The sequence below is a fragment of the Scyliorhinus torazame genome, chromosome 6 (assembly GCF_047496885.1).
Source record: "Scyliorhinus torazame isolate Kashiwa2021f chromosome 6, sScyTor2.1, whole genome shotgun sequence".
NCBI classification, from domain to species: Eukaryota; Metazoa; Chordata; class Chondrichthyes; order Carcharhiniformes; family Scyliorhinidae; genus Scyliorhinus; species Scyliorhinus torazame.
Genome location: NC_092712.1, coordinates 314325788 through 314353588, shown reverse-complemented (window position 1 = coordinate 314353588; position 27801 = coordinate 314325788). Strand labels below are relative to the sequence as shown.

The 27801-nt window shown below is 54.4% G+C and overlaps 1 protein-coding gene across 1 annotated transcript in view; it reads left to right on the top strand.

The window, feature by feature from the left end:
- nek11 (NIMA-related kinase 11) overlaps positions 1–27801 on the top strand; it is a 476774-nt gene that overhangs the window by 204241 nt on the left and 244732 nt on the right. The window contains exons 6-8 of the mRNA XM_072510106.1: positions 4640–4766; positions 27269–27418; positions 27522–27600. Of these exons, the coding sequence (XP_072366207.1) occupies positions 4640–4766; positions 27269–27418; positions 27522–27600 (356 nt within the window). The remainder of the gene's footprint in view (positions 1–4639; positions 4767–27268; positions 27419–27521; positions 27601–27801) is intronic.

Here is a 27801-nt window from a genome sequence, read left to right as displayed (position 1 = left end):
AGGGGTGTGAAGAGTGGATATGAAGGGACCTCACAAAGGTTGGGGGGTGAAGAACATAAGAACATAAGAACTAGGAGCAGGAGTAGGCCATCTGGCCCCTCGAGCCTGCTCCGCCATTCAATGAGATCATGGCTGATCTTTTGTGGACTCAGCTCCACTTTCCGGCCCGAACACCATAACCCTTAATCCCTTTATTCTTCAAAAAACTATCTATCTTTATCTTAAAAACATTTAATGAAGGAGCCTCTACTGCTTCACTGGGCAGGGAATTCCATAGATTCACTACCCTTTGGGTGAAGAAGTTCCTCCTAATCTCAGTCCTAAATCTTCTTCCCCTTATTTTGAGGCTATGCCCCCTAGTTCTGCTTTCACCCGCCAGTGGAAACAACCTGCCCGCATCTATCCTATCTATTCCCTTCATAATCTTATATGTTTCTATAAGATCCCCCCTCTTCCTTCTAAATTCCAACGAGTACAGTCCCAGTCTACTCAACCTCTCCTTGTAATCCAACCCCTTCAGATCTGGGATTAACCTAGTGAATCTCCTCTGCACACCCTCCAGTGCCAGTATGTCCTTTCTCAAGTAAGGAGACCAAAACTGAACACAATACTCCAGGTGTGGCCTCACTAACACCTTATACAATTGCAGCATAACCTCCCTAGTCTTAAACTCCATCCCTCTAGCAATGAAGGACAAAATTCCATTTGCCTTCTTAATCACCTGTTGCACCTGAAAACCAACTTTCTGTGACTCATGCACTAGCACACCCAGATCTCTCTGCACAGCAGCATGTTTTAATTTTTTATCATTTAAATAATAATCCCTTTTGCCGTTATTCTTACCAAAATGGATAACCTCACATTTGTCAACATTGTATTCCATCTGCCAGACCCTAGCCCATTCACTTAGCCTGTCCAAATCCCTCTGCAGACTTCCAGTATCCTCTGCACTTTTTGCTTTACCACTTATCTTAGTGTCGTCTGCAAACTTGGACACATTGCCCTTGGTCCCCAACTCCAAATCATCTATGTACATTGTGAACAGTTGTGGGCCCAACACTGATCCCTGAGGGACACCACTAGCTACTGATTGCCAACCAGAGAAACACCCATTAATCCCCACTCTTTGCTTTCTATTAATTAACCAATCCTCTATCCATGCTCCTACTTTCCCCTTAATGCCATGCCTCTTTATCTTATGCAACAACCTTTTGTGTGGCACCTTGTCAAAGGCTTTCTGGAAATCCAGATATACCACATCCATTGGCTCCCCGCTATCTACCGCACTGTTAATGTCCTCAAAAAATTCCACTAAATTAGTTAGGCACGACCTGCCCTTTATGAACCCATGCTGCGTCTGTCCAATGGGACAATTTCCATCCAGATGCCTCGCTATTTCTTCCTTGATGATAGATTCCAGCATCTTCCCTACTACCGAAGTTAAGCTCACTGGCCTATAATTACCCACTTTCTGCCTACCTCCTTTTTTAAACAGTGGACCTCCTTTTTTAAACAGTGGAGAGGTCCTGCAGGGGAGGGGGTCCTGAAATGGGGGCCCTTCAGTGACCCCATAGCAGGGCGTCCAGACTTGATTGGGGAGGGGGGGGGGGTAATGCCCTTGTGTGTAGGGTGTGACATTGTCAGAGGGTGGGGGGACCCTCAATCTCACTCAGAGTTCGGGGAACCCATCCAAAATGGCGGCCCAATCTCTGAGGAGCCGGTCTCACTGGCAAGATCAGCTCCCCAATGCTGAGAAACTTGTGGGCTTGACTGGGGAGTAAATCCCCACGGCCCAGAAAAATAACTAAGGGCAACATTCTCCTCCTCCGCCGGGAGTGAATTGATTTGCGCTCCCGCTGGGTGTGCAGTTAAGAAAGCGATTCACTGTCCTTCGGCGTGCAAATATACGCATGGCGCGGATTACCGGGGAATCCCGCAATCGGGCCGCCCGCTCAAAATGGCGAGGACCCTTGGCTGGCCACACCCCCGCATCGTAAATCAGCCCCCCACCCTCAGCATCGTAAATCAACCCCCCCACCCATCGGATTTTGCGTGCCCCCCCTTTCCTCCAAGTATGGGAGTGACACGACATGCCCCCCCGCCCACACCCCCTGAAATCCCTGAGATAGGGAGACTCACCACAGAGACCCCCTGGATAGTGTCATGATATTCAGGTACACATCATAGCACATACATACATACATACATACTGATGGACAGATCAACGGACCAATCAACACACACAACACAACAGCCAATCACAGGCAAGAGCATGCACAGTACAAAACAGGGAACACGACACTTCCTGGGCACTCGAGCAGGAGACGGCTCAGGGCACAGAGCTCACTGCAGGCCACTCAGACAGCCACCATGTGCTGAGTGCCACCACAAGATAGAATTAGGAATAGGCCCACAGAATCAAGGGTCATGATCGAACCTCAGTAAACAGTTTACCAATGTGAATAGATGTTTGAAATAAAACTGCGTTGTACCATTCACAACCGCGTTGGTTCATCTGTGTGGCAGAGCACCCAACACTTCAGATAGGAGACCCCTAAATAGGGGAACCCGCCACAGACCGCACAGAAAAGAGGCCCCTGTCAGGAGTCTACCTCGAGTTAAATGGATCTCTCTCTGTTGCCCAGAACTACTCTGTCCAAACTGAAACATTGATGGACGAACTTTAAACTGACTCGAAAGCCCAGTCTCTTCCGTCGAGGGCTGTACTTGGCAGAGCGCGACAGCGGGCGGGAAAAGCGGATTTGAAGCCACTGGCACCAACAACGGCATTCTCCACCATACCGTTTGGAACGTTGGATAAAAAACATCAAGGGGTGGGCTTCACAACGTCATGCTCACGGGGTGGGTTCTTATAATAATAATAATCTTTATTGTCGCAAGTAGGCTTACATTAACACTGCAATGAAGTTACTGCGAAAAGCCCCCAGTCGCCACATTCCGGCGCCTGTTCGGGTGCACGGAGGGGGAATTCAGAATGTCCAATTCACCGAACTTCTGACTGCGATCGGGCCGCCATTTTGCCAAGCTGCTCCAGTGCACAAGCCTTCATTCCCCCATCACCCCCAGCAGTGCCTGGGCATTGTCTACCAGCAGTACCCGGGTGGTGGCCAGGCATATATCCGGCATTTTCTGACTACAATTCAGAATATTAATCATTTCCGTGACTTTTCCTGAGCGAAATCTCCAGGACCAGTCACAAGAGGTAGTTGGCTGTCAATGCTGGTGGACTGCAGCTTTCTTTGACAGAGTATCTGGATGTACAGACTGTGGGTACTGGGAAATCCGAAATAAAAACAACGTGCTGGAAAAGCTCGGCAGGTCTGGCAGCGACTGAAGAGAGAGAAAGAGTCATGATCACGTTTTGATAAAAGGTGACACCCTGAAAGGTTAACTCTGTTTTTCTCCAGACCTGTCAAGCATTTCCAGCATTTTAAGGTGGTAAGATCATTAAGAAGGAGATACAGGAAAAAGCCACCCTCTCCCTTGAGCGTCCACTAGCCAATAAGAGCAGAACCAAGCAGATTGTGATCGTCACTAACGTCACTCCCTTATTGATCGAAAATCTCATCTCACCTTCCGATTAGGCACGTTACAGCCTCCCGGACTTAACATTGAGTTCAACGACTTCTGACTGTGAACGCTCCCCCTCCATCTTCGCTCCATTTTTATTTCTATCACCTTACTTTCATTTCTTCCGTCAATCTGTTTTTCCCCTCACTCGCCTCCCCCCCCCCCCCCGCCCCACCCCACTTGCACCACCTGTTCCCTGTTCCAGGTTGCCCTTCTGCCACACTGCTTACCTCTGTTCCGCCATTAACACATTCTGATCTCCTAATGTGCCACTATCAGCACCTTCCTCATCCACCATCACCGCCATCTACTCGCCTGTTGTCTTTTTGTCCACGACACCTTTGCCAATCTCTCCCGAGCCGCCGCCGATTGCTGGCCCTCACCTGATGAAGGAGCTGCGCTCCGAAAGCGAGTGATGCCTAATAAACCTGTTGGACTTTAACCTGGTGTTGGGAACATAAGAACATAAGAACTAGAAGCAGGAGTAGGCCATCTGGCCCCTCGGGCCTGCTCCACCATTCAATGAGATTGTGTTGTAAGACTTCTTACTGTGCCCACCCCAGTCCAACGCCGACATCTCCACATCACAGCCCTCACTGGTCCACACCCCTGCCCACAGCAGTATAAATTGCATCCTAATTCCAGTTCTCACCAGCTATGATCAACTGTCATTCAGAATCCAAGATTTGCGATTTTTTGCATAAGGCTTTCCCCTCCTTTCCCACGTGGTGTAGGATTTGAGCTATACTGACGACAATTGAGGCACAGTTTCCCCGTGTGTCCTCGTTGCCAGTGGAGCTCTACTCAAGTCTGAATATTAAATTTCTTCCTCCGCCTAACTAGCTCGGGTGTTGGCGTCCGCAGGCACACACACGACAAGAGACCCGGCCGGCTGGAAGGGCTGTAAATAGGCCAGGGAATGCATGGCGCGACTCGTCGGTGATCCTTTAATTACAGCCATCCCAGAATCTGGCCACTTATTTCTCACCCAGATTTCGATTTGCTCAACAAATAACAATTTTTCTTCTTTTTTTTTTTGCAAATACAGGAGACTTCGGAGTCTCTCGTCTCCTGATGGGCTCGTGTGACCTGGCAACGACTTTCACTGGAACGCCTTACTATATGAGCCCAGAGGTCCTCAGTCACCAGGGTTACGATTCCAAATCCGACATATGGTGAGTGGGTAGTTGGTACGTTCTGATGAAATTATTTCCGAGACTGGCAGGGGGATGACAAAGTCACGTCTGCATCTCCTTTAATCTACTTTCATCCAGCTAATCATTTTGCCGAGGATTAATTTTGTCGGTGGAAGGTTCATTCGATTTGTTAACCTGTTAAAAGACTGCTCCCTGCTCAGAGTCACTCCAGCTGCAGTGTCGTTGGGGAGCTGGTTTATTTTGTGGGGTTGGATGGAGGGATTGTGTAAGAACGCCACGTCTCCTGACAACACAAGATGGCTGCCAATGTGGCCATACGGAGCAGGAGCAGGCCATTCCGGCCCCTCGAACCCGCTCCCCCAGTTAATAAGACAATAGCTGATCTGGTAACGACCTCAAATCTGCATCATGCCTACCCCCGCCACAGGACCAGAAATTTCCATCCGAAGTCAACAGACCTCTTGCTGGTGCCTATGAAAGGGGAGGCACTGGCGTAGATGTATTGCCACTGGACTACTTAACCAGAGACCCAGAGTAATGCTCTGGGGACCCGGGTTCGAATCCCGTCACTGCAGATGGTGAAATCTGAATTCCATAAAATCTGGAAATAAAAGTCTAATGATGACTATGAAACTATTGTCGATTGTCGTAAAAACACATCTTGTTCACTAATGTCCTTTAGGGAAAGAAATCTGCCATCCTCAGCTGGTCTGGTTTTGGCACACGTGACTCCAGACCCACAGCAATGTGGTTGACTCTCAAGGGCAATTATGGATGGGCAATAAATGCTGGCACAGCCTGCGAGGCCCACGTCCCATGAACGAATTTAAAGAAAATGCTGTCTCTACCAATTAGTAGCCCATTAAGCCCCTTAAAGAGCTTGTCAAAGGTCCTGTGTATTCTGGATGAAAATTTTCACAGTTTTCCCGATCAGCCTGGGATCAATCTTGTGCACGCTATTAACTTGCATTGGAGTTGTTATAAAATCTAATCTATGGAGCCAACGTGCCCTGTTACGTTTGCTGCCCCCACCCTTTTCTTCCATTGTCAAGGTTCGCTTAGTTCTACCTCCATTTTCGCTGGAGGAGCTGCCGGCTCTCAGGCAGTGGCAGAAGCCCCCCCCCCCTTCCTGGAGGAGCCTTTAATTGGCCATCCAGACCACCTCCAGGCCAATGAGCAATTAGAAACTGCGCATGAAGACGTGGGGGAGTCTAGAATCAGCCAGCGCAGTTTAAAGATAAGGGGTCTTCCATTTCAGACAGAGATGAGGAGTAATTTCTTCTCTCAGAGCGTGGTTAGTATTTGGAATCTTCTCCCCCCAGAGAACAAAGGAAGCTGGGCCATTGGACGTGTTCACGGCTGAGTTAGCCAGATTTGTGATCTACGAGGGAGGTGAGGGTTATGTGGAGTTGAGGGCTCAGTCAGATCGGCCATGATCTGGCAGAATTGTGGAGCGGGCTCGAGGGGCCGAATGGCCTACTCCTGCCCCTATTTCTTATGGACTTAGACAACGGGGGACCAGAATTCATCTGGGTGTAAGTTTCCTGACTTTCTTTTGAGAATCCTGCTCTGTGTTCCTGGAGAATTAGTCCAGTCATCTGGTTGACCAGTCCAGTAATATTACCGCTGTTCCCCCACCAGTCTGTGCTCAGTAGGCGTAACACAAACAACAGTAAGATAATGACCAGATGATCCGTCATTTTAGTGATGCTGGCCGAGGGCTAAACATCACCCGGGAACCCGGGGATATCGCTTCTGCATTTCTTCACAATTGTGCCCCGGTGGATCTTTTACATCTGCCTGCGAGAGTCGACGGGCCTTGGTTTAAAGTTCGAAAGATTTTCACCAGTGAGGTAGTTTATTTTAGTCAGACACGGAATTGTAAACTTTTGTCCAGTAATAAATTTGCAAATGAATCATGTAGAATTTACAGTTCAGAAGGAGGCCATTCAGTCCATCGAGCCTGCACCGGCCATTGGAAAGAGCACCCTACTTAAGCCCACATCTCCACCCTATCCCGTAACTCAGTAATCCCACTGTGGTGAAGCCACTGTGTTGTATTGTGCTGCCACAGTATTACGTGTTGTACAGTATCGCCACTAGATTACATGTTGTACGGTTTTGGCTCTGCCCGTGGCTCCTCCCCTTAGGGCCTGGGTATATAAGCTGCCGACCTCTCACACTGCCTCATTCTGGGGCACGCTGCCAGCTCTGTTGTAAGTCAATTAAAGCCATAGTTAATTCACTCTGCGTTCTCCATCTTAATTGATGGCATATCAATTTAATTGACTTACGTTAAATTAAAGAGCTGTTTAACATGGATCCGGGCGTCAAACCGGACCTCCTGCAGGTCGACCCCCAATCAGCCGATGCCGATGTCATCTTCGCACACTGGCTACGCTGTCTAGAATCCTTCATCAATTCTGCCGCCGTCGCCGTCACCGAGGAGCACAAGCTGCGAGTGCTCATCTCCCGGGTGAGCCCGCGAATTTTTCTCATCTTCCGGGACGCGGCCTCGTTGGATGAAGCCATTACTCTCTTGAAAGGACGGTATGTGAGGCGGGTTAACGGACTGTTCGCCAGGCACCTCCTTGCCACGCGGCGTCAGCACCCTGGAGAGTCGCTGGCAGAATTTCTGCACGTTTTGCGGGTGCTCGGCGGGGTCTGCAACTGCGAGGCGGTGTCGGCTACTAAGCACACCGAACCTCTGATCCGGGGCGCCTATGTTGCCGGCGTTGACTCACACTGCGTTCGCCAGCACCTGCTAGAGAGGGAGACACTTGACCTCCGGGAAACGGTGCAGCTTGCTGAATCGCTGGAGGTGGCCTTCCGTAACATGGGTGCCTCGGCCTCCGACCATGCGGCACCCTCGTGGGCGTCATCTTCGACGCCATTTTTGAAGTTCAGTGCCGCATCTCCGACGCCATTTTTGAAGTCCACTGCTGCCTCCCAGAACCCCGGCTCGCCAGACCGGCAGCTGGCCTCTGCTACTCTCGACTGGCCCGTCCGCTGTCCAAAGCCCGCCCGCCGTCCGAAGCCAGCCCGCCGTCCCGTGGCCGCCTCCATCACTCTAGACCAGTCTGGGCCTCGTCACCTCGCAAATTCTATGATGGCGGTCTGGATCAGCGGCCACGAGACGGCCTGCCTTTTTGACTCCGGGAGCACAGATAGCCTCATACATCCGGACACGGTACGGCGCTACTCCCTTCCCGTTTAACCCACAGCCCAGAGAATCTACACGCAGCACGATGCGTACCCCCTCCCCCGCATATCTGACATGGTCAATCAGATTGCACAGTACCGGGTCTTCTCCACTGTGGACCTGAAGTCCGCGTACCACCAGCTCCCTATCTGCCCGGAGGACCGCCAGTACACTGCCTTCGAGGCAGCTGGCCGCCTCTACACTTTCTCCAGGTTCCCTTCAGCGTCACCAATGGGGTCTCGGTCTTCCAGTGAGCGATGGACCGAATGGTTGACCAGTACGGGCTGCGGGCCACGTTCCCGCATCTAGATAATGTCACCATCTGCGGCCAAGATCAGCAGGACCACGACGCTAACCTCAAGAAATTCCTCCACGCTGCCAGCTCCTTAATCTGACATATAAGGAGAAATGTGTTTTCCGCACAACCTGACTACCGATCCTTGGCTACGTCGTGGAAAACGGAGTCCTAGGGCCCGACCCTGACCGCATACGCCCCTCCTGCAACTCCCCCCCCCCCCCCCCCATTGTCCGAAGGCCCTGAAGAGATGCCTGGGGTTATTTTCGTACTATGCCCAATGGTTCCCCAATTATGCGGACAAGGCCCGCCCACTCATCAAATCTACCGTTTTTCTCCTGACGGCTGAGGCTCGCCTGGCCTACGACCGCATCAGGGTGGATGTTGCCAAGGCCGCGATGCACGCTGTGGACGAGTCCATCCCGTTCCAGGTGGAGAGCGATGCGTCGGACTTTGCTCTGGCCGCTACACTCAACCAGGCAGGAAGGCCCGTGGCTTTCTTCTCCCGTACCCTCCAGGGCTCCGAAATTCGACACTCCTCCATCGAAAAGGAAGCCCAAGCCATCATAGAAGCTGTGAGACATTGGAGGCATTACCTGGCCGGCAGGCGATTCACTCTCCTCACTGACCGACGGTTGTTTGCCTTCATGTTCAACAACTCACAGCGGGGCAAGATCAAGAACGATAAGATATTGAGGTGGAGGATCAAACTCTCCACCTACAACTATGATATCCAGTATCGTCCTGGGAAGCTTAATGAGCCCCCAGATGCCCTTTCCCGCAGTACTTGTGCCAGCGCACAAGTAGACAGAGTGCGGGCCCTCCACAATGACCTCCGTCACCCGGGGGTCACCCGGCTTTTCCATTAGATCAAGGCCCGCAACCTGCCTTACTCATCGAGGAGGTCAGGACCATGACCAGGGACTGCCAGGTCTGCGCAGAGTGCAAACCGCACTTCTATCGGCCAGACAGAGCACGCCTGGTAAAGGCCTCACGCCCCTTTGAACGCCTCAGCATTGATTTCAAAGGGTCCCTCCCCTCCACTGACCGTAGCGTGTACTTCCTCAACACCCTTGACGATTTCTCACGTTTCCCTTTAGCCTTTCCATGCCCAGACATGACCTCTGCCACAGTCATCAAGGCCCTGCACGGCCTCTTCACCTTGTTCGGTTTCCCCACTTACATCCATAGCGATCGGGATCCTCCTTCATGAGTGATGACCTGCGTCAGTTCCTGCTTGGCAAGGGCATCGCCTCAAGCAGAACTACCAGCTACAATCCCCGGGGAAATGGACAGGTGGAGAGGGAGAACGCAATGGTCTTGAAGGCCGTCCGTCTTGCCCTACAGTCTAGAGGTCTCCCAGTCTCCTGCTGGCAGGAGGTCCTTCCCAATGCTCTCCAATCCATCCGGTCGCTTCTCTGCACCGCTACTAAAGTGACACCCACGAGAGGATGTTTGCCTTCCCAGAAGGTCCACCTCAGGAGTCTCGCTCCCGACCTGGCTGATGGTTCCAGGGCTCGTCCTCCTCCGACAACAGGTGAGGACTCATAAGTCGGATCCTCTGGTAGAGAGGGTCCTTCTCCTCCATGTGAATCCCCAGTACGCCTATGTGGCTCACCATGACTGGCGGGAGGACACAGTCTCCCTTCGGGATTTGGCACCCGCAGGTTCCCCAGCGACTGTCACCGGCGCTCCCGACTCTATTCCTCCCTCTCCACTACTACTCGACCCGACCCTATACCCCCTTCCCCCGTTGCTGCCCACCCCCCTGGGAACACAGAAGCTGCCTTGCTCCCGGACACGCAGGCCTCAACGCTTGAGCCGACTACGATACCCGCACCACAGCCGGAACTGAGGCGGTCACGGCGGACAATCAAAGCCCCCGTCAGACTCCATCTCTGATGCAACTTGTTCACTGCACTCCAGCCGGACTTTGTTTTTAAACAGGGGGTGAATGTGGTGAAACCACTGTGTTGCATTGTGCTGCCACTGTATTACGTGTTGTACAGTATCGCCACTATATTACATGTTGTACGGTTTTGGCTCTGCCCATGGCTCCTCCCCCAAGGGCCTGGGTATATAAGCTGTGACCTCTCTCACTGCCTCATTCTGGGGCACGCTGCCAGCTCTGTTGTAAGTCAATTAAAGCAGTAGCTAATTCACTCTGCGTTCTCCGTCTTAATTGATGGCATTTCACCCATCTAACCAGTTGGATGCTAAGGGTCAATTTAGCATGGCCAATCTACCAACCTGCATATCTTTGGATTGTGGGAGGAAACCGGAGCACACGGAGGAAACCCACGCAGACACGGGAGGAAGCGCAAACTCCACACAAACAGTCATCCGAGGCCGGAATCGAACCCGGGTCCCTGGAGCTTCAGTGCTAACCACGCCGCCATCGTGCCGCACGCCTTATGAGCTGTACAGAGGGAACACTCCACTATCTGTAACGCTGTCTTTCAGATCCTTGTTTGAGCTGTTCTCTCTTTCATACCTGCTTCAACATTTTTCTTTACTTAATATTAAAAGTCGTAAACAAAATAGTCAACATAGGACCCACACCAACTACCAACAACCCAGGATAAAACTCATGCCCAGTTTCAAAAAAACATTTCTGTTTATTAATTCTAAAAATATTAGAGGGGCAGCATGGTGGCACAGTGGTTAGCACTGCTGCCTCACGGCACCGAGGACCCAGGTTCGAATCCTGGCCCTGGGTCACTGTCCGTGTGGAGTTTGCACATTCTCCCCGTGTCTGCGTGGGTCTCACTCCGTAACCCAAAAGATGTGCAGGGTAGGTGGATTGGTCACGTTAAATTGCCCGTTAATTGGAAAAATAAAAATAAATAAATAAAAATATTAGGAGATGGAAAATAAAAGGACATGGTTGTTAATCCCTTTACCTGCACAGAATGCTGTCGCATCAAATTAATAGAATGCTCACAGGATTCAGATTAATGCACTTACATTTGAATGCAATTTATATAACGGAGTGGAACATGTAACTGTTGTAATGATAGTTCCTCAGGAATGTTAATCGACTGGTGAATGGGTTAAGAAAGCCAGAACCAATCGCTCTCATTACACAAATATTACTGATTGTTTAATTTGCCACAGAGCCTCGTACAGCAGTTACTGTTGTCATTTATAGGAACCAATAAGTGGGAAAAATACACTTAACTTCATCCTCACCAACCTGCCTGTCGCAGATGCATCTGTCCATGACAGTATCTGGAGAAGTGACCACCGCACTGTCCTTGTGGAGGTACATTGAGGATACCCTGCATCGTGTTGCGTGGCACTACCACCTTGCTAAATGGGATAGGTTTCTAACAGATCTAGCAACTCAAGACTGGTCATCCATGAGGCGCTGTGGGCCATCAGCAGCGGCAGAATTGTACTCAACCTCAATATGTAACCCCATGGCCTGGCATATTCCCCACTCTACCACTATGATCGAGCTAGAGCGTCAATCCTGGTTCAATGAAGAGTGTAGGAATGCATGCCAGCAGCATGTGAAGCTACAATACAGGGCTACTGGAGTGTCAAACATCATAAGCAGCAAGTGATAGACAGAACTAAGTGATCCCACAACCAACAAATCGAGTCTAAGCTCTGCAGTCCTGCCACATCCAGCCATGATTGGTGGTGGACAATTAAACTCACTGGAGGAGGAGGCTCCACAAATATCCCCTTTCACAATAGTGGAGGGGTCCAGCGCATCTGTGCAAAGGACAAGGCTGAGGCATTCGCAACAATCTTCAGAGAGAAGTGTCGAATGGATGATTCATCTCGGTCTCCTCAAGACGTCCCCAATATCACAGATGTCAGTCTTCAGCCAATGTGCCTCACTTCACGTGATGCCAAGAAGTGGAAGAAGGCACTGGATACTGCAATATTCTGGCAATAGTACTGAAGACTCAAACAGCACTATCGAGCAGCTCTTACTCAGCAATAATCTGCTCAGTTTGAGTTCCGCCCAGGGTCACTCAGCTCCTGACCTCATTGCAGCCTTGGTCCAAATACGGACAAAAGAGCTGAATGCCAGAGGTGAGGTGAGAGTGACTGCCCTTGACATCAAGACACCATTTGACCGAATATGGCATCAAAGAACCCTCGCTAAACTGGAGCCAATGGGAATCAGGAGGAAATCTCTCCACTGGTTCGAGTCATACGTGGCACAAAGGAAGAATGCTGTGGTGGTTTGAAGTCAGCATGGTAGCATTGTGGATAGCACAATTGCTTCACAGCGCCAGGGTCCCAGGTTTGATTCCGGCTTGGGTCACTATCTGTGCGGAGTCTTCACATCCTCCCTGTGTGTGCATGGGTTTCCTCCGGGTGCTCCGGTTTCCTCCCACAGTCCAAAGATGTGCAGGTTAGGTGGATCGGCCATGATAAATTACCCTTAGTGTCCAAAATTGCCCTTAGTGTTGGGTGGGGTTACTGGGTTATGGGGATAGGGTGAAGGTGTTGATCTTGGGTAGGGTGCTCTTTCCAAGAGCCGGTGCAGACTCGATGGGCTGAACTGTAAATTCTATGATAATCTATGATAATCTCAGATCCTGGATATCACTGCAGGAGTTCCTCGGGGTAGTGTCCTCGGCCCAATCGTCTTCAGCTGCTTCATCAATGACCTCACTTCCATCATAAGGTCAGAAGTGGAGATGTTCGCTGATGACTGCACAATGTTCAGCACCATTCGTGACTCCTCGGATAATGAAGCAGTCCATGTCCAAATGCAGCAAGACCTGGACAATATCCAGATAATTGGCAAGTAACATTTGCACCATATAAGCGCCAGACAATAACCATCTCAAATAAGAGTGAATCAAACCATCACCCCATGACATTCAATGGCAATACCATCACTGAATCTCCCACAATCAACATCCTGGGGGGTTACCATTGAGCAGAACCTGAACAGGATCAGCCGTATTAACACTGTGGTTACCAGAGCAGGTCAAAGGCTAGGAATCCTGCGGCGAGTATAAGTTTCAATTAGGTCGCCTCTCATTTTTCTAAATTCCAATGAGTATAGGCCCAGCCTCTACACATCTCTTGGCCCCCCCAAAGCCTGCCCACCATCGACAAGGCACAAGTCAGGAGTTTGATGGAATACTCTCCACTTGCCTGGATGAGTGAAGCTCCAACAACACTCCAGAAACTCGACACCATCCAGGACAAAGCAGCCTGCCTGGTTGCTACCTCTTCCACAAACATCCAATCTCGCCACCACCGAGGAATAGTGGCAGCCGTGTGTACTATCTACAAGATGTATTACCGGAACGCACCAAGGTAGCACCTTCCAAACCCACAGCCACTACCATCTAGAAGGACAAGGGAAGCAGATACTTGGGAACCCCACCACCTGGAAGTTACCCTCCAAGTCACTCACCATCCTGATTTGGAAATATATCGCCGTTCCTTCATTTGTTGCTGGTTTAAAATCCTGGAATTCCCTCCCTAACTGCACTGTGGGTGTATCTACACCTTCGGGACTGCAGCTGTTTAATAAAATAATAATAATAATAATCGCTTATTGTCACAAGTACGCTTCAATGAAATTACTGTGAAAAGCCCCTAGTCGCCACATTCCGGCCCCTGTTCGGGGAGGCTGGTACGGGAATTGAACCCCGCGCTGCTGGCATTGTTCTGTATTACAAGCCAGCTGTTTAGCCCACTGTGTTAAACAGGCCCCTATAAGAAGGCAGCTCACCATCACCTCCTCAAGAGCAACTAGGGACGGGCAATAAATGCTGATCTAGCCAGTGATGCCCACATCCAGTAAATCAGTACATTTTTAAAAAAAGAATACCTCTTCTAAAGTATTATTTCATGCTTTAATGAATCAGCAAACCGAGGGTCCTGACTTCCCTGCTGAGTTGTGAGGAGGATACAAGGGGCGCGATTCTCCACTCCCACGCCGGTTGGGAGAATCGCCTGGGCCGCCAAAATTTCCGGGGACGCCGGTCCGACGCCCTCCCGCGATTCTCCCAAGCGGCGGGAACGGCCCGGTCGCGTTTCACGGGCCGCAGGCCGGAGAATCGCCGGAGACACCGAAAATGGCGATTCTCCGGCACCCCCGCTATTCTGAGGCCCGGATGGGCCGAGCGGCCAGGCCAAAACGGCGGGTTCCCCCCGGCGTCATCCACACCTGGTCGCTGCAGTCGTGAGCGGTGCGTGAACGCTGGGGGGGCGGCCTGTGGGGGTCAAGGGGGGATCCTGCACCAGGCTTTACCTGGAATGTGGGGTGGCCCGCGATCGGTGCCCACCGTTCGTCGGGCCGTCCTCTCTGAAGGAGGACCTCCTTCCTTCCGCGGCCCCGCAAGATCCGTCCCCATCTTCTTGCGGGGCGGATTTGGACAGGATGGCAACCACGCATGCGCGGATGATGCCCGTTATGCGGCGCCGGCCGTGTCATCTATGCGGCGCCGCTTTTACGCGGGGCGACAAGGCCTGGCGCGGGTAGATGACGCGGCCCCGATCCTGGCCCATTGTCAGGGCCTGAATCGGTCGGGACCGGGGCCGTTCCGCGCTGTCGTGAACCTCGACGACGTTCACGACGGCACGGCCACTTCGGTATAAAAATAGGGAAGGTTTGTTACAACTGTACGGTGTGCTAGTGAGACCACCCTGGAGTGCTGTGTACAGTTTTGATCGCCATACTTGCTTGACAAGAGAGTTCAGGGTTATGGAGAATGGCAGGAAAATGGAGTCAAGGCCACAGTCACATCCGCCATGATCTTATCGAACGGTGGAGCAGGTCTGAACAATCGAATGGCCTCCTCCTCCTCCTAATATCACGTAAAAACTGGAATTGCATCCAGCCTAAAAATCAAAGTAATATTTGCTGTCAGTGCCAGATCGTATGCAGCCGGAAACCGAGCAAGTTTTTACTTGGTGGCCTGTGTGAATGTTTTTAAATTGCTCTGTTCAAATCAAATTGGTAAAATATTTCAATATCCCTGGTTGATTTTCAATCGCTTTATACTGATATTTCTTTCTGAGTCAGGGAACGCCAAATGCAATCAAGTCTACCACCCCCCCCCCACCCCACCCCCCGCCACCCGCCACCTGTTTTATTTATTTTTGAAATGCAGAATCTGCAACATTTACTGTTTGCTACCAGATTGTATATACAGAACGGTGGATATATAAACTGCGCCGCGTTTAAAAAAAAAAGTGATTTAACTGCCACTTCAGCTCTTTATGAATTTTCCAATATCCAATCAGCACTTTTTTTAAAAAATGTGAAATATTGGATAAGAATCTGAATTGATTGGGCAGCAGTACTGGTTTAAAATCCTTATTGTCACAATCAGCTTCATAGAGCTGGCTCGTCACAAAGGGAAAACAAGAGTACAGCGCCTTTCACTGGACACCCCAAATTCCACAGCCAATGAAGTACTTTCAAAGTTTAGTTCTGTTGCAATGTCGGAAACACAGCAGCCAATTTGCACACCACAAGCTCCCACACAGTGATAATGACCAGTTAATCTGTTTTTGCAATATTGACGGAGGAATAAATATTGGCCAGGACTCTTCTGCCAACTAGTGTCACGGAATATTTTATGGCCAACTGAGAGAGTGGTCTTGCTTTAACATCTCATCTGAGAGACATATGTCTGACCGTCCAGCACTCCCTCAGTCCTGCAGTGGAGTGTCAGCCTGGGTATTTGTGCTTAAATCCTGGGGTGAAACTTGATCTCACAACAATGGGCAGGATTCTCCGTTTGGGAGACCGACGACTGGATTCTCATTCCGGGAGGTCCGGAACGCATTCCCCGATGGGATGCAGAATCGGGCATCGGGCGAAATTGGGATCTGCGCCGAATGCCATGCTCCAACCCCTTTGCTGGCGGCGTAAACGGGTTCCACACCGCATGCCAGCAGGAGCATGGAAATAAATGAGGATGGGTCATAATAGTGCCATATGCTCTGGCCTCCCGTGATTCCCCCTCCCTCCCCCCCCCCCTCCCCACGCGGCCGGGAATCCCGTGGGCGTGGTTCACTTGTGGTCTCTACAATTGTGGCCTTGGTGCGCTGGGCCAAGGTGGCAACCACACCAGGGCCACGATGCTACAGACCATCCAACCCCATCCAAGGCCCAACCCCGCCCCTCACGGAACCGCACATCGACACCCCCTCCCTCGCACCGCACAGCAGCCTCCACCCCCGGATTGCCTGGGTACAGGTCCCCCCCGAAGTATGAGGGTGTCCTGACCCATTATCCCCCCCACCCCCACCCCCAGGCCCCTCTGTGTTAGGGAGACCCCCAAGGGACCCCTGTAATAGGGGGACTTCCTCTCAGGAACCCTCTGCCTAAAGGAACCCCTCCATAGACCCTCTCCCACACAAACCACCCCCAGAAAAGGGATCCCTGTCTGTAAGTAGAGAACGGCCCAGACAGCAGCAGTGGGAAGCATTATAGCTGTAACACTTACCTTGCAGTTCCACGTGTCTGTTCCTTAAAGGACAGTAGCTGTGCCTGCATCTGGTTACCACAGATCCACCACCTACAGGTCATTCATGGCTTTTGAGTAGTGGTCTGTGATTGACGGCTTGTAAAAACTATTTGCAGCTTTGATCAATTCATATCCTTTCACGCCTCAGTGTCCTAAGTGGTGAAACTCCAATGTTTGTAAATATTGGCCACAGCAAAGAGCTGTAAGTGCACTAAGTGCATTCCAATCACTCAAGCCTATGATCTCACTGCACTTACTGAATTGCGTGTGGTTTGCGTTCTCGTTGGGGGCACTGTACGGAAAGCAAATCAGGACATGCAAATGGGCACCCCCTCCCTGCTGGGACTGGGCCTGGAGGTGGTCTGACGTTGGGGCTGGAGATGGTCTATGATCGGGGCTGAAGATCATAGAATTTAGAATTTACAGTACAGAAGGAGAGCATTCGGCCCATCGAGTCTGCACCGGCCCTTGGAAAGAGCACCTCATTTGAGCCCACACTTCCAACCTATCCCCGTAACCCAGCAACCCCACCTAACTTTTTTGGACACTAAGGGCAATTTAGCAATTTCAATCCACCCAACCTGCACATCTTTGGACTGTGGGAGGAAACCGGAACCCCACACAGACACGGGGAGAACGTGCAGACTCCGCACAGACAGTGACCCAAGCCGGGAATCGAACCGTGACCCTGCAGCTGTGAAGCAACTGTGCTAGCCACTGTGCTACCGTGCTGTCCGGGCCTGGAGATGGTCTGATGTTAGGGCTGGAGATGGTCTGCTGCTGGGGCTGGATTTGGTTTTCTGGCTCAGATTCTGATTCTAGTGCTTGGACCATTTTTGGTTTTGATTTTGTGACGGGTCTTCCTTCTGGTTCCTTCTGGTTCCAGTTCAGGCTCTGGGCCCAGTTCAGACTCTGGGCCCAGTTCAGGCTCTGGGCCCAGTTCAGGCTCTGGGCCCAGTTCTGGCTCTGGGCCCAGTTCAGACTCTGGGCCCAGTTCAGACTCTGGGCCCAGTTCAGGCTCTGGGCCCAGTTCAGACTCTGGGCCCAGTTCAGGCTCTGGGCCTAGTTCAGGCTCTGGGCCAAGTTCTGGCTCTGGGCCCAGTTCAGGCTCTGGGCCCAGTTCAGGCTCTGGGCCCAGTTCTGGCTCTGGGCCCAGTTCTGTGTGTGGCTGCGCTCCTGCTTCTCCTTCTGGACTCAGTTGTAACTCTGATTCCGAGCTGGGTCCTCACACACCTGCAGGGTCGACAACTGCAAAGGAGGCAGTTCGTGTTGCTACTGCTGTCTTTCCACCTATAACAGGACGGGTCACTCGTGTGCGGTCAATGTGTTATTGATGTTCATTATGTTGCACATTCAGATGTTAAAATTGCAAACTAGATGTGAATTTGTGACAAGGGGCGTCATTCTCCGACCCCCCGCCGGGTCGGAGAATGGCCGTTGGCCGCCGTGAATCCCGCCCCCGCCCCCGCCGAAGTCTCCGAAGGGAGAAAAGTCGGCGGGGCGTTAATGGCGCCGCTGCCGCGGAGAATGTCACGGGTCTGCGCAAGGCAGCCGATTTTCGGCCTGCCGATATTCTCCCTTCCGGATGGGCCGAAGTCCCGTCGACGTGATGACCGTTCACGTCGACGTCAATCAAACCTCCTTTTCATCGGCGTGACCCGGTGCTCCAGGCTCACGCCGACCAGCGAGGAGGTGAGTGACGGCCTGGGGGGTTGGCTCTGGGCAGGAAATGGCGTGGCCGCAGACTGATTGCCTGAGGAGAGGTGTGTCTCGGCTTGTGTGTGTGTGCGGCGGGGGGGGGGCGGGGGTGGTTAGAGTAGGCTGGGCTCCGGGGGAGTGCCGGGAGGGGGTCCGTGCCGGGGTGGAGGTTGGGGGTTGTGGAGGGGGTCCGTGCCGGAGTGGAGATTGGGGGGGGGGGGGGGTCCGTGCTGGGGTGGAGGTTGGGGGTTGGGGAGGGGTTCCGTGCCGGGGTGGAGGTTGGGGGGGGGTCCGTGCTGGGGTGGAGGTTGGGGGTTGGGGAGGGGGTCCGTGCCGGGGTGGAGGTTGGGGGTTGGGGAGGGGGTCCGTGCCGGGGTGGAGGTTGGGGGTTGTGGAGGGGGTCCGTGCCGGGGTGGAGGTTGGGGAGGGGGTCCGTGCCGGGGTGGAGGTTGGGGGTTGGGGAGGGGGTCCGTGCCGGGGTGGAGGTTGGGGGTTGTGGAGGTGGTCCGTGCCGGGGTGGAGGTTGGGGAGGGGGTCCGTGCCGGGGTGGAGGTTGGGGGTTGTGGAGGGGGTCCGTGCCGGGGTGGAGGTTGGGGAGGGGGTCCGTGCCGGGGTGGAGGTTGGGGGTTGGGGAGGGGTTCCGTGCCGGGGTGGAGGTTGGGGGGGGGTCCGTGCTGGGGTGGAGGTTGGGGGTTGGGGAGGGGGTCCGTGCCGGGGTGGAGGTTGGGGGTTGGGGAGGGGGTCCGTGCCGGGGTGGAGGTTGGGGGGGGGTCCGTGCTGGGGTGGAGGTTGGGGGTTGTGGAGGGGGTCCGTGCCGGAGTGGAGATTGGGGGGGGGGGGGTCCGTGCTGGGGTGGAGGTTGGGGGTTGGGGAGGGGTTCCGTGCCGGGGTGGAGGTTGGGGGGGGTTCCGTGCCGGGGTGGAGGTTGGGGGGGGGTCCGTGCTGGGGTGGAGGTTGGGGGTTGGGGAGGGGGTCCGTGCCGGGGTGGAGGTTGGGGGTTGGGGAGGGGGTCCGTGCCGGGGTGGAGGTTGGGGGTTGTGGAGGGGGTCCGTGCCGGGGTGGAGGTTGGGGAGGGGGTCCGTGCCGGGGTGGAGGTTGGGGGTTGTGGAGGGGGTCCGTGCCGGGGTGGAGGTTGGGAAGGGGGTCCGTGCCGGGGTGGAGGTTGGGGGGGGGGGGGGGGGGTCCGTGCCGGGGTGGGTGATGGGAGGGCAAATGAGTTGGTCCACCTGGCCAGGTGCCAGCCTCCAACAGTTGGACCCATGCGGTCCATGCCACCTGGCTGGGGGGAGGAGGGGATATGGGCAATGATGACATGTCGTCGTTCCCCTCCCCCCCACCAGGTCGTCATGTTTTCAGATCATCCAGCGATGTTGGCCGCCGTGGTGGCAGCCGCTCATGTCTATGTTGCCCTGGATGAGGAGGAGGAGGAGGAGCGTGCCAGAGAGGCGGCGCAGGCTGCCGCAGAGGGGCAGGCGGCAGCCGCCCAGGCTGGAGGGACACCTGACCGACAGGACGAGGAGGGGGAGGAGGACGTCGCGGCCCCACGGCAACGGAGGCACCCGAGGGCGCCCCGTGTGTACCGGCCCCGGCAGTCATACCAGGACCTCACGGACCGGGAATGCAGGAGGAGACTCCGGATGAGCCGGGAAACCGTGGCACACATCTGCCACCTGCTGGCACACCTGTCACCGCGTGGCACTGGCGGGGGACACCCTCTCCCCGTGTCCGTCAAGGTTACGGTGGCCCTGAACTTTTATGCAACGGGGTCATTCCAGGCACCGAGTGGGGACCTGTCCGGCATATCGCAGACATCGGTGCATCGGTGCATCCGGGCAGTGACAGATGCCCTTTATGCCATGGCGCACCGCTACATCCGCTTCCCCGTGGACCGGGCCAGCCAAGATGCCCGGGCCGTGGGCTTCTCTGCCATTGCCGGGTTCCCCATGGTCCAGGGCGCGATCGATGGGATGCACGTCGCCGTGCGGCCACCTGCAGATAACAGGGCCGTGTTCACTAATAGGAAGGGGACCTATTCGATGAACGTACAGGTGGTCTGCGACCACCGCATGATGATCCTGCACGTCTGCGCCCGTTACCCAGGCAGTGTACACGACTCATTCGTGTTGTCGCGGTCATACATCCCCGGCATGTACGAGGGACGCCATCCCCGGCTGAGGGGCTGGTTGCTGGGCGACAGGGGCTACCCATTGCGATCGTGGCTGATGACGCCTATACGGAGGCCACGCAATGAGGCGGAGAACCGCTACAATGATGCCCATGTAGCGACAAGGGGAGTGATCGAGAGGTGCTTTGGCGTGCTGAAGATGCGTTTCAGGTGCCTGGACCTCTCTGGGGGCGCCCTCCAGTATCGGTCAGATAGGGTCGGCCGCATCATTGTGGTGTGCTGCGTCCTGCACAACATAGCCCAGCAGAGGGGCGATGTGCCGCAGGCAGAGGAGGGCGGAGTGGAGGAGCAGCAGGAAGAGGCGCAGTCCTCCCCAGATGAGGGGGATGGGGGCAATGGTCAGGGCAGACGGGGTAGACACAGACGGGTGGCTGTCCACCGTTACCGGCTGGCCCAGCGGGCACGGGACAGACTGATAGACGCCCGCTTCACTGACTAGATGGGCGTGGGAATCGGGTAGTATGGCCACAGACCGCACACCATGACAACAGCCGACCACCCACACCCCCCACCCATCCACCCACCCAGCACCCTCACCCCCCTCCCCAACCCCACACACCCCACCCGCATGCACACCACCCCCCCACTCCCAATTGCCGATCCACCGGCGGCACAACGGGCCGGGCTCACCCAGTTGCGGGTGGACGCGTGTCTATCGCAGGCCATGGAGAATGATGACAACCCGCCTCCGATGAGCTCCTGGCTCTACATCGTTGGACTATGTCTGACCCATGGCCACAGTACCACCATCCACCCGGACCATCCCTGCATGCGGCTGTGACACTGCAGCGCACGGTCCCGTCCTCTGCCCGGGGGATGTTGATGGCGGCCCAGGGGGAAGGGGGCAGACTCACCTGGGGCTGAGGTAAGACCACCCCTCACACACACACTTGCGCTCAACGTACATGACACCCCCGCACACTTTGGACAGAGCACAAAGGCAGCTTCGGTAGGTGTAACATTGACTTTAATAACCAAAGGAGTTCATGCACGTGCCCTAGCGCCTAAAACTCATCTGTGCCCTGCACCCGTGCCAACTTACTCAGTGTCTAATTGTTTGGCCTTACGGGCCCTTTGACTACGTCTACGTGGTTCCCCAGACGGTACAGCAGAACTGGAGGTGGACTCCTGTGATTCCTGCCCTCTGACACTGGATCCCTTTGGCGGCCGTTTCCTGGGGCGTCCTGGCCTAGATGGGCCAGGCTGCGGCCCGGGCGACTGGGATGGCGAGCTGCCAGCCTGTCCTGCCCGTTGCCCACCCGATGCACCTGGGACGGAAGGGGGGGAGTCCGAGGTGTCGCGGTGTACCGGGACCTCCCCTACAGAGGGAGCCGGGATGGACCACACCACCTCCTCCTCCCTCGGGGTGCCCGATGGCCCCCAGGCCTCTACATGGGTGGGGGATGCGAACGGACTGGCCATCCGACGCGCCCCCGACATCTGGCGCTGCCAGTCCTGGAGGCCCGTGCTGGTATCGACAGGGGTCTGCAGGTTTGCAGCCATGGAGCCCAGGGGGTTGTCGAACCCTGTCTGCGACAGTGCGACGCCAGCTCGCACATGGCCACTGGCGCCGATGCCCTCAGCGATGGCCTGCTGAGACTGGGCCATGGCCTGCAGAGACTGGGCCATGGCCTGCAGAGACTGGGCTATGGCCTGCTGAGACTGGGCCATGGCCTGCTGAGACTGGGCTATGGCGTTGAGCGCCTCTGCCATCTGGCGCTGGCACTGGCTCATGGCCTCCTGTGAGAGGGCAGCCATTTCCTGGGCCACAGACGCCGCCTGCACGGAAGGCCCCAGGCCTCGCAAACCGTTCCCCATGTCTGACACCGTCGCACCCATTGCCTCCACCGCGGACGCCACCCGTGCGGTGTCAGCCTGGGTGGCACGCATGACCGGGACCACTCCCAGCTCCTGGACGCGGGTGGACTCCTCCACCTGCGACCGCAGCCGCCGCAAGCCACCCGTCACCCTATTCGCTCGTCTCCGTGTCGGTGGTTGCATCGGATCTATGTGTGGGTGTGGTAACTGCAGGAACCCGGGATCCATCTGGGCGGCAGATGTTCGCTTGGCCTGGGCTGCCCTCCGACCGCCCGGTCCCTCTGCTGCTCCTACCTCCACCTGCTGTACCGGGACGGCTGTGTTGTGCGCACCAGTGAGTGTACCAGACGCCTCATCACTAAAGTGCCCAACCGTGGTGAGTGTTTCTGCGATGGTGGAGGGTGTTGGTGACAGCAGTGGCGTTGTGTCGTGCTCTTCGTCCCACTCTGAGTCCATGGCACTTTGGGGTGGGGGTTCGTCTCCACCCATCCACTCTGAGTCACTGTCCGGTATTTCGTCTTCCCGGGTAGGGGTGTCCTGGGTAGTGCTGTCCCGGGTAGTGCTGTCCCGGGTAGGGGTGTCCCGGGTAGTGCTGTCCTGGGTAGTGGTGTCCCGGGTAGGGGTGTCCTGGGTAGTGGTGTCCCGGGTAGGGGTGTCCCGGGTAGTGCTGTCCTGGGTAGTGGTGTCCCGGGTAGGGGTGTCCTGGGTAGTGGTGTCCCGGGTAGGGGTGTCCTGGATAGTGGTGTCCTGGGTAGTGGTGTCCTGGCTCGGATGTGACGGGGGCCTGTGGCTGCCCCCCTCATCGCTGGGTGGTCGCTCCCGCACGTGACGGGGGTGTCGTCTCCCTGTTGCTCCAGGTCTCTCCGTCTCCCGTGGTCTCCGAGGGGCATCCTGCGGGCGTCGCATGCTGGAGGGTGCGGGTCTCTCCGTCTCCCGTGGTCTCGGAGGGGCATCCTGCGGGCGTCGCATGCTGGAGGGTGCGGGTCTCTCCGTCTCCTGTGGTCTCCGAGGGGCATCCTGCGGGCGGTCTGCATCTGCGGGGATGGGTGCCTGGACGTTTGGTCCTGCGATACACAATGAAGCATGCATGGTTAGACATCAGGCAGTGATCAGGTGATACGGGAGAGGGGGATATAGGGGAGGGGGGATATGGGGACGGCCTGTTGGTGGCTCACTTGCTCGTGGGGCCCCGACCTCTGCATCAGCAACCTCCCGGTCCTCAGGTCCGCCAGCCAGTTCCAGGGCCCTTTCCTCGTGTACGGTCAGTGGCCTCTCATCAGCGGGCCCTCCTCCAGTCCTCACATGCTCCCTATTGTTGTGTGCGCGCTTCTCCTGGGGGGGGGGGGGTGGTGGCAGGGGTAAAAGGCAACAGTGTTAGGCAGGTATATGAATGCACGCCATCGGTTGCGCGTGCATTGCAGAGGTTAAGGTTAGGGCTGGATTCACTTGGGGATATGGGGGATATGGGGGAGGGGGGATATGGGGGAGGGGGGATATGGGGGAGGGGGGATATGGGGATATGGGGGAGGGGGGATATGGGGGAGGGGGGAATATGGGGGATATGGTGGAGGGGGGATATGGGGGAGGGGGGATATGGGGGATATGGGGGAGGGGGGATATGGGGGATATGGGGGAGGGGGGATATGGGGGATATGGGGGAGGGGGGATATGGGGGATATGGGGGAGGGGGGATATGGGGGAGGGGGGGATATGGGGAGGGGGGAATATGGGCGATATGGGGGAGGGGGGATATGGGGGAGGGGGGATATGGGGGAGGGGGGATATGGGGGAGGGGGGAATATGGGGGATATGGGGGAGGGGGGATATGGGGGATATGGGGGAGGGGGGATATGGGGAGGGGGGATATGGGGGAGGGGGGATATGGGGGAGGGGGGATATGGGGGAGGGGGGAATATGGGGGATATGGGGGAGGGGGGATATGGGGGAGGGGGGATATGGGGGAGGGGGGATATGGGGAGGGGGGATATGGGGGATATGGGGGAGGGGGATATGGGGGATATGGGGGAGGGGGGATATGTGGGAGGGGGGATATGGGGGAGGGGGGATATGGGGAATATGTGGGAGGGGGGATATGGGGGAGGGGGGGATATGGGGAATATGGGGGAGGGGGGATATGGGGGATATGGGGGAGGGGGGATATGGGGGAGGGGGGAATATGGGGGATATGGTGGAGGGGGGATATGGGGGAGGGGGGATATGGGGAATATGGGGGATATGGGGGAGGGGGGATATGGGGGAGGGGGGGATATGGGGGAGGGGGGATATGGGGGAGGGGGGGATTTGGGGGAGAGGGGATATGGGGGATATGGGGGACGCTCACCCTGCCTGCTCTGACGAGGTCGTTCACCTTCTTGTGGCACTGGGTGCCTGTCCGTGGTGTTAGGGCCACAGCGGTGACGGCCTCTGCCACCTCCCTCCACAGACGCCGGCTGTGGCGTGGGGCAACTCTGCGGCCGTGCCCGGGATACAGGGCGTCCCTCCTCTGCTCCACCGCGTCCAGGAGCGCCTCCACATCGCGTGACTCGAACCTCGGGGCTGAGCGACGGCCAGCCATCAAGTCGGGTGTTGCGGTCGGGTGTTGCAGTCGGGTGGGGGGGAGCTGCGCGGCCTTATGAGCCGTCACGCCGTGCAGCGCGTATGACGCTGCACGGCGTGAACCACTGCGCAAGCGCGGATCCCGTTACGTCGCTGCTAGCCCATTTCGGGCCGCAGACTATCGGCCCATTTTTATGACGTGACGCAAGTGAGATTTGCGCCGTTTTTTGCGCCGATCGGCGGAGTTTCCGCCGATAACGGAGAATTTCGCCCAAGGTGTCCCACCTGTGCACTTTTTGTCAGCTGTCAGCTTTCTCTTAGGGCACATTGTAGGATTTTTTTAAGCAGTGAGCGAGCAGATTTTGACAGATATCTAGGTGTCCTTGGATGAATCATGTTTTGCAAGGTATCTGCTTTCCGTGTTGTTGGCAAACTTTCATTTGGGAAAGATCTAATATGGTTTCCCACTTGCTGCTAATAAAGATACCTTTGGGAAATAGAATGCAGCGTGAGTGAGCATTACACATCAGCTGATCGCATTTCTCAGTTCCACTTTCCGCTGGAAGTTGTCATATTTCCGAGGTGACAAATTCAGCTGAAAATAAGGTCCTGTCGGAGTTTGAAATGGAAGGTCAAAGACCAGAGGCATTAACTCTATTTCTCTCCGGGTGCGGCCAGATCTTAAGTACATCGCTACTAATACCACAGTCACTCTGTGTGCTAACAAGTTTCTCTTTCTAACCCCAGGTACATTTGGTGAAACTGATGTGTATTTCCAGGACATTATACTCCTGGAAAAACATTTAAGAAAGCAAATAAAGAATTGCATTTAAATAGCGCTTTTCACAACAACTAGAGGTCTCAAAGTGCTTTACAGCCAATAATGAATTTTTGGAAATGTTGCCACCGTCATAACATAGGAAATCTGATAGTGTCGGGTTGTCTTGGGAGACATTGGGTGTCTTACTGTCGTAAGAAATCGGTCTGGAGGCAAAGGTCTTTCCTTCAAAATACTTTGAACCACATAGCACAAATGGTTAGTGCTGTTCCTTCACAGCGCCAGGGTCCCAGGTTCGATTCCCTGCTCAGTCACTGTCTGTGCGGAGCCTGCACATCCTCCCCGTGTGTGCGTGGGTTTCCTCCGGGTGCTCCGGTTTCCTCCCACAGTCCAAAGACGTGCAGGTTAGGTGGATTGGCCATGATAAATTGCCCTTAGTGTCCAAAAAAAGGTTAGGAGGGGTTATTGGGTTACGGGCATAGGGTAGAAGTGAGGGATTAAGTGGGCTGGTGCAGACTCGATGGGCCGAATGGCCTCCTTCTGCACTGTATGTTCTATGATTGTCTATGATTGTCTACTTCTGTCGACACAACTAGTGGCAAGGTTATAGAGCATCAGGACATAGCTGCAGCTCCATTCTCAGATCTTTCTCACTCAACTCGCTCTGTGCGTTAGATCGTTATGACATAGCACCTTATGCACACGCTCAATAACTATCATTGGAATAGTTTTTGAGTTAACCTTTACTGTCGGCGCAGGCTTGGAGGGCCAAAGGACCTGTCTTTCTGCTGTACTTTTCTTTGTTCTTTGTGTACAGGAAATGCGGCAGCAAAACTGCACGCAGCAAACTCCCACAGACAGCAAAGTGATAATGACCAGTCAATCTGTTTTTTTTTGTGATGTTGCATCCGCCCAAATGGTGACTCAGGTTTAGCATCCTGTCTGGCGCACAGCGCCTCCAACAGTGCGGAGCTCCCTCAGTACAGGAGTCTTAATTTTGGCCGCACTGCATTTGCATCATAAAAAGATAAAAGCAGATCTTGATGGATTTGCCATTGGGACAGATTATTGAACAAAACACATCTTGGGTTTTGCGAGACTCCTGTGTTCTATCCAGGATGTCTAATTCCAGAATTTGTTGAAAGTCTGCAACCTCTGACAGTTCTGAAGTGTATCAGTGGCAGCAAGATAATGTTATCATTGCACAGGGAGGTGGTGACAGAGTGATAGTGTCACTGGACTAGCAATCTCGACAACCAAGGCAATGCGCTGGGAGCCGGGGTTCGAACCAACATCCCATGAATGAATAAATAAAAGCACAGAATAGGATCGAGGTGGGGAGTAGGTGTACAATTAGTAATTGGGAAAACTCCCAAGTTCAGTTTAAAATCCCTTATACTTAGTCCAAATGCAAATAGGCAACGTTTATTCAATATTTTCTTTTTGGACTGTAGTTACTCCCTTCTTGTTGTAAAGTTTAGATGTATCAGTGCATTATGACAGATATCTCTTATCTCTCCCAGGTCTTTGGCCTGCATTTTGTATGAAATGTGCTGCTTGGATCATGCATTCACTGGACATAATTTCATGTCAGTGGTTCTGAAGATTGTGGATGGTGAGACTCCGTCATTGCCAGACAGGTATTCCAGCGAGCTTAATGCAGTCATGGCAAGGTAGGTGTGCTTTCAACTGAAAATAAGGTCCTGTCGGCTTGTCTCCGCTACTGCACGTTTCCATAATCTCACTCTTCGATGTGTTCCACTGTCTGCCTCACAGCATGTTGCAAAAGGACCCATCACATCGCCCGACAGCTGCGGAAATTCTCAAACTTCCATACGTTGATCAGCAGCTCCAGGTAAATGTGCAAACATTTGCTCCGTCCTTTGCACTGCCTAATGCTTATCTTTTCAGCCTTCAAACATTTGTATCACACGGAGCATTTGAGGCCAACAGTCCAGATGTATTTCAGGGAAAGCTTGACTAACACATCAGGGGGACGGGATTGGAGGACTCTGATGGTAGAGTTGTGGTGATATGCATCACTGTAAATACACAA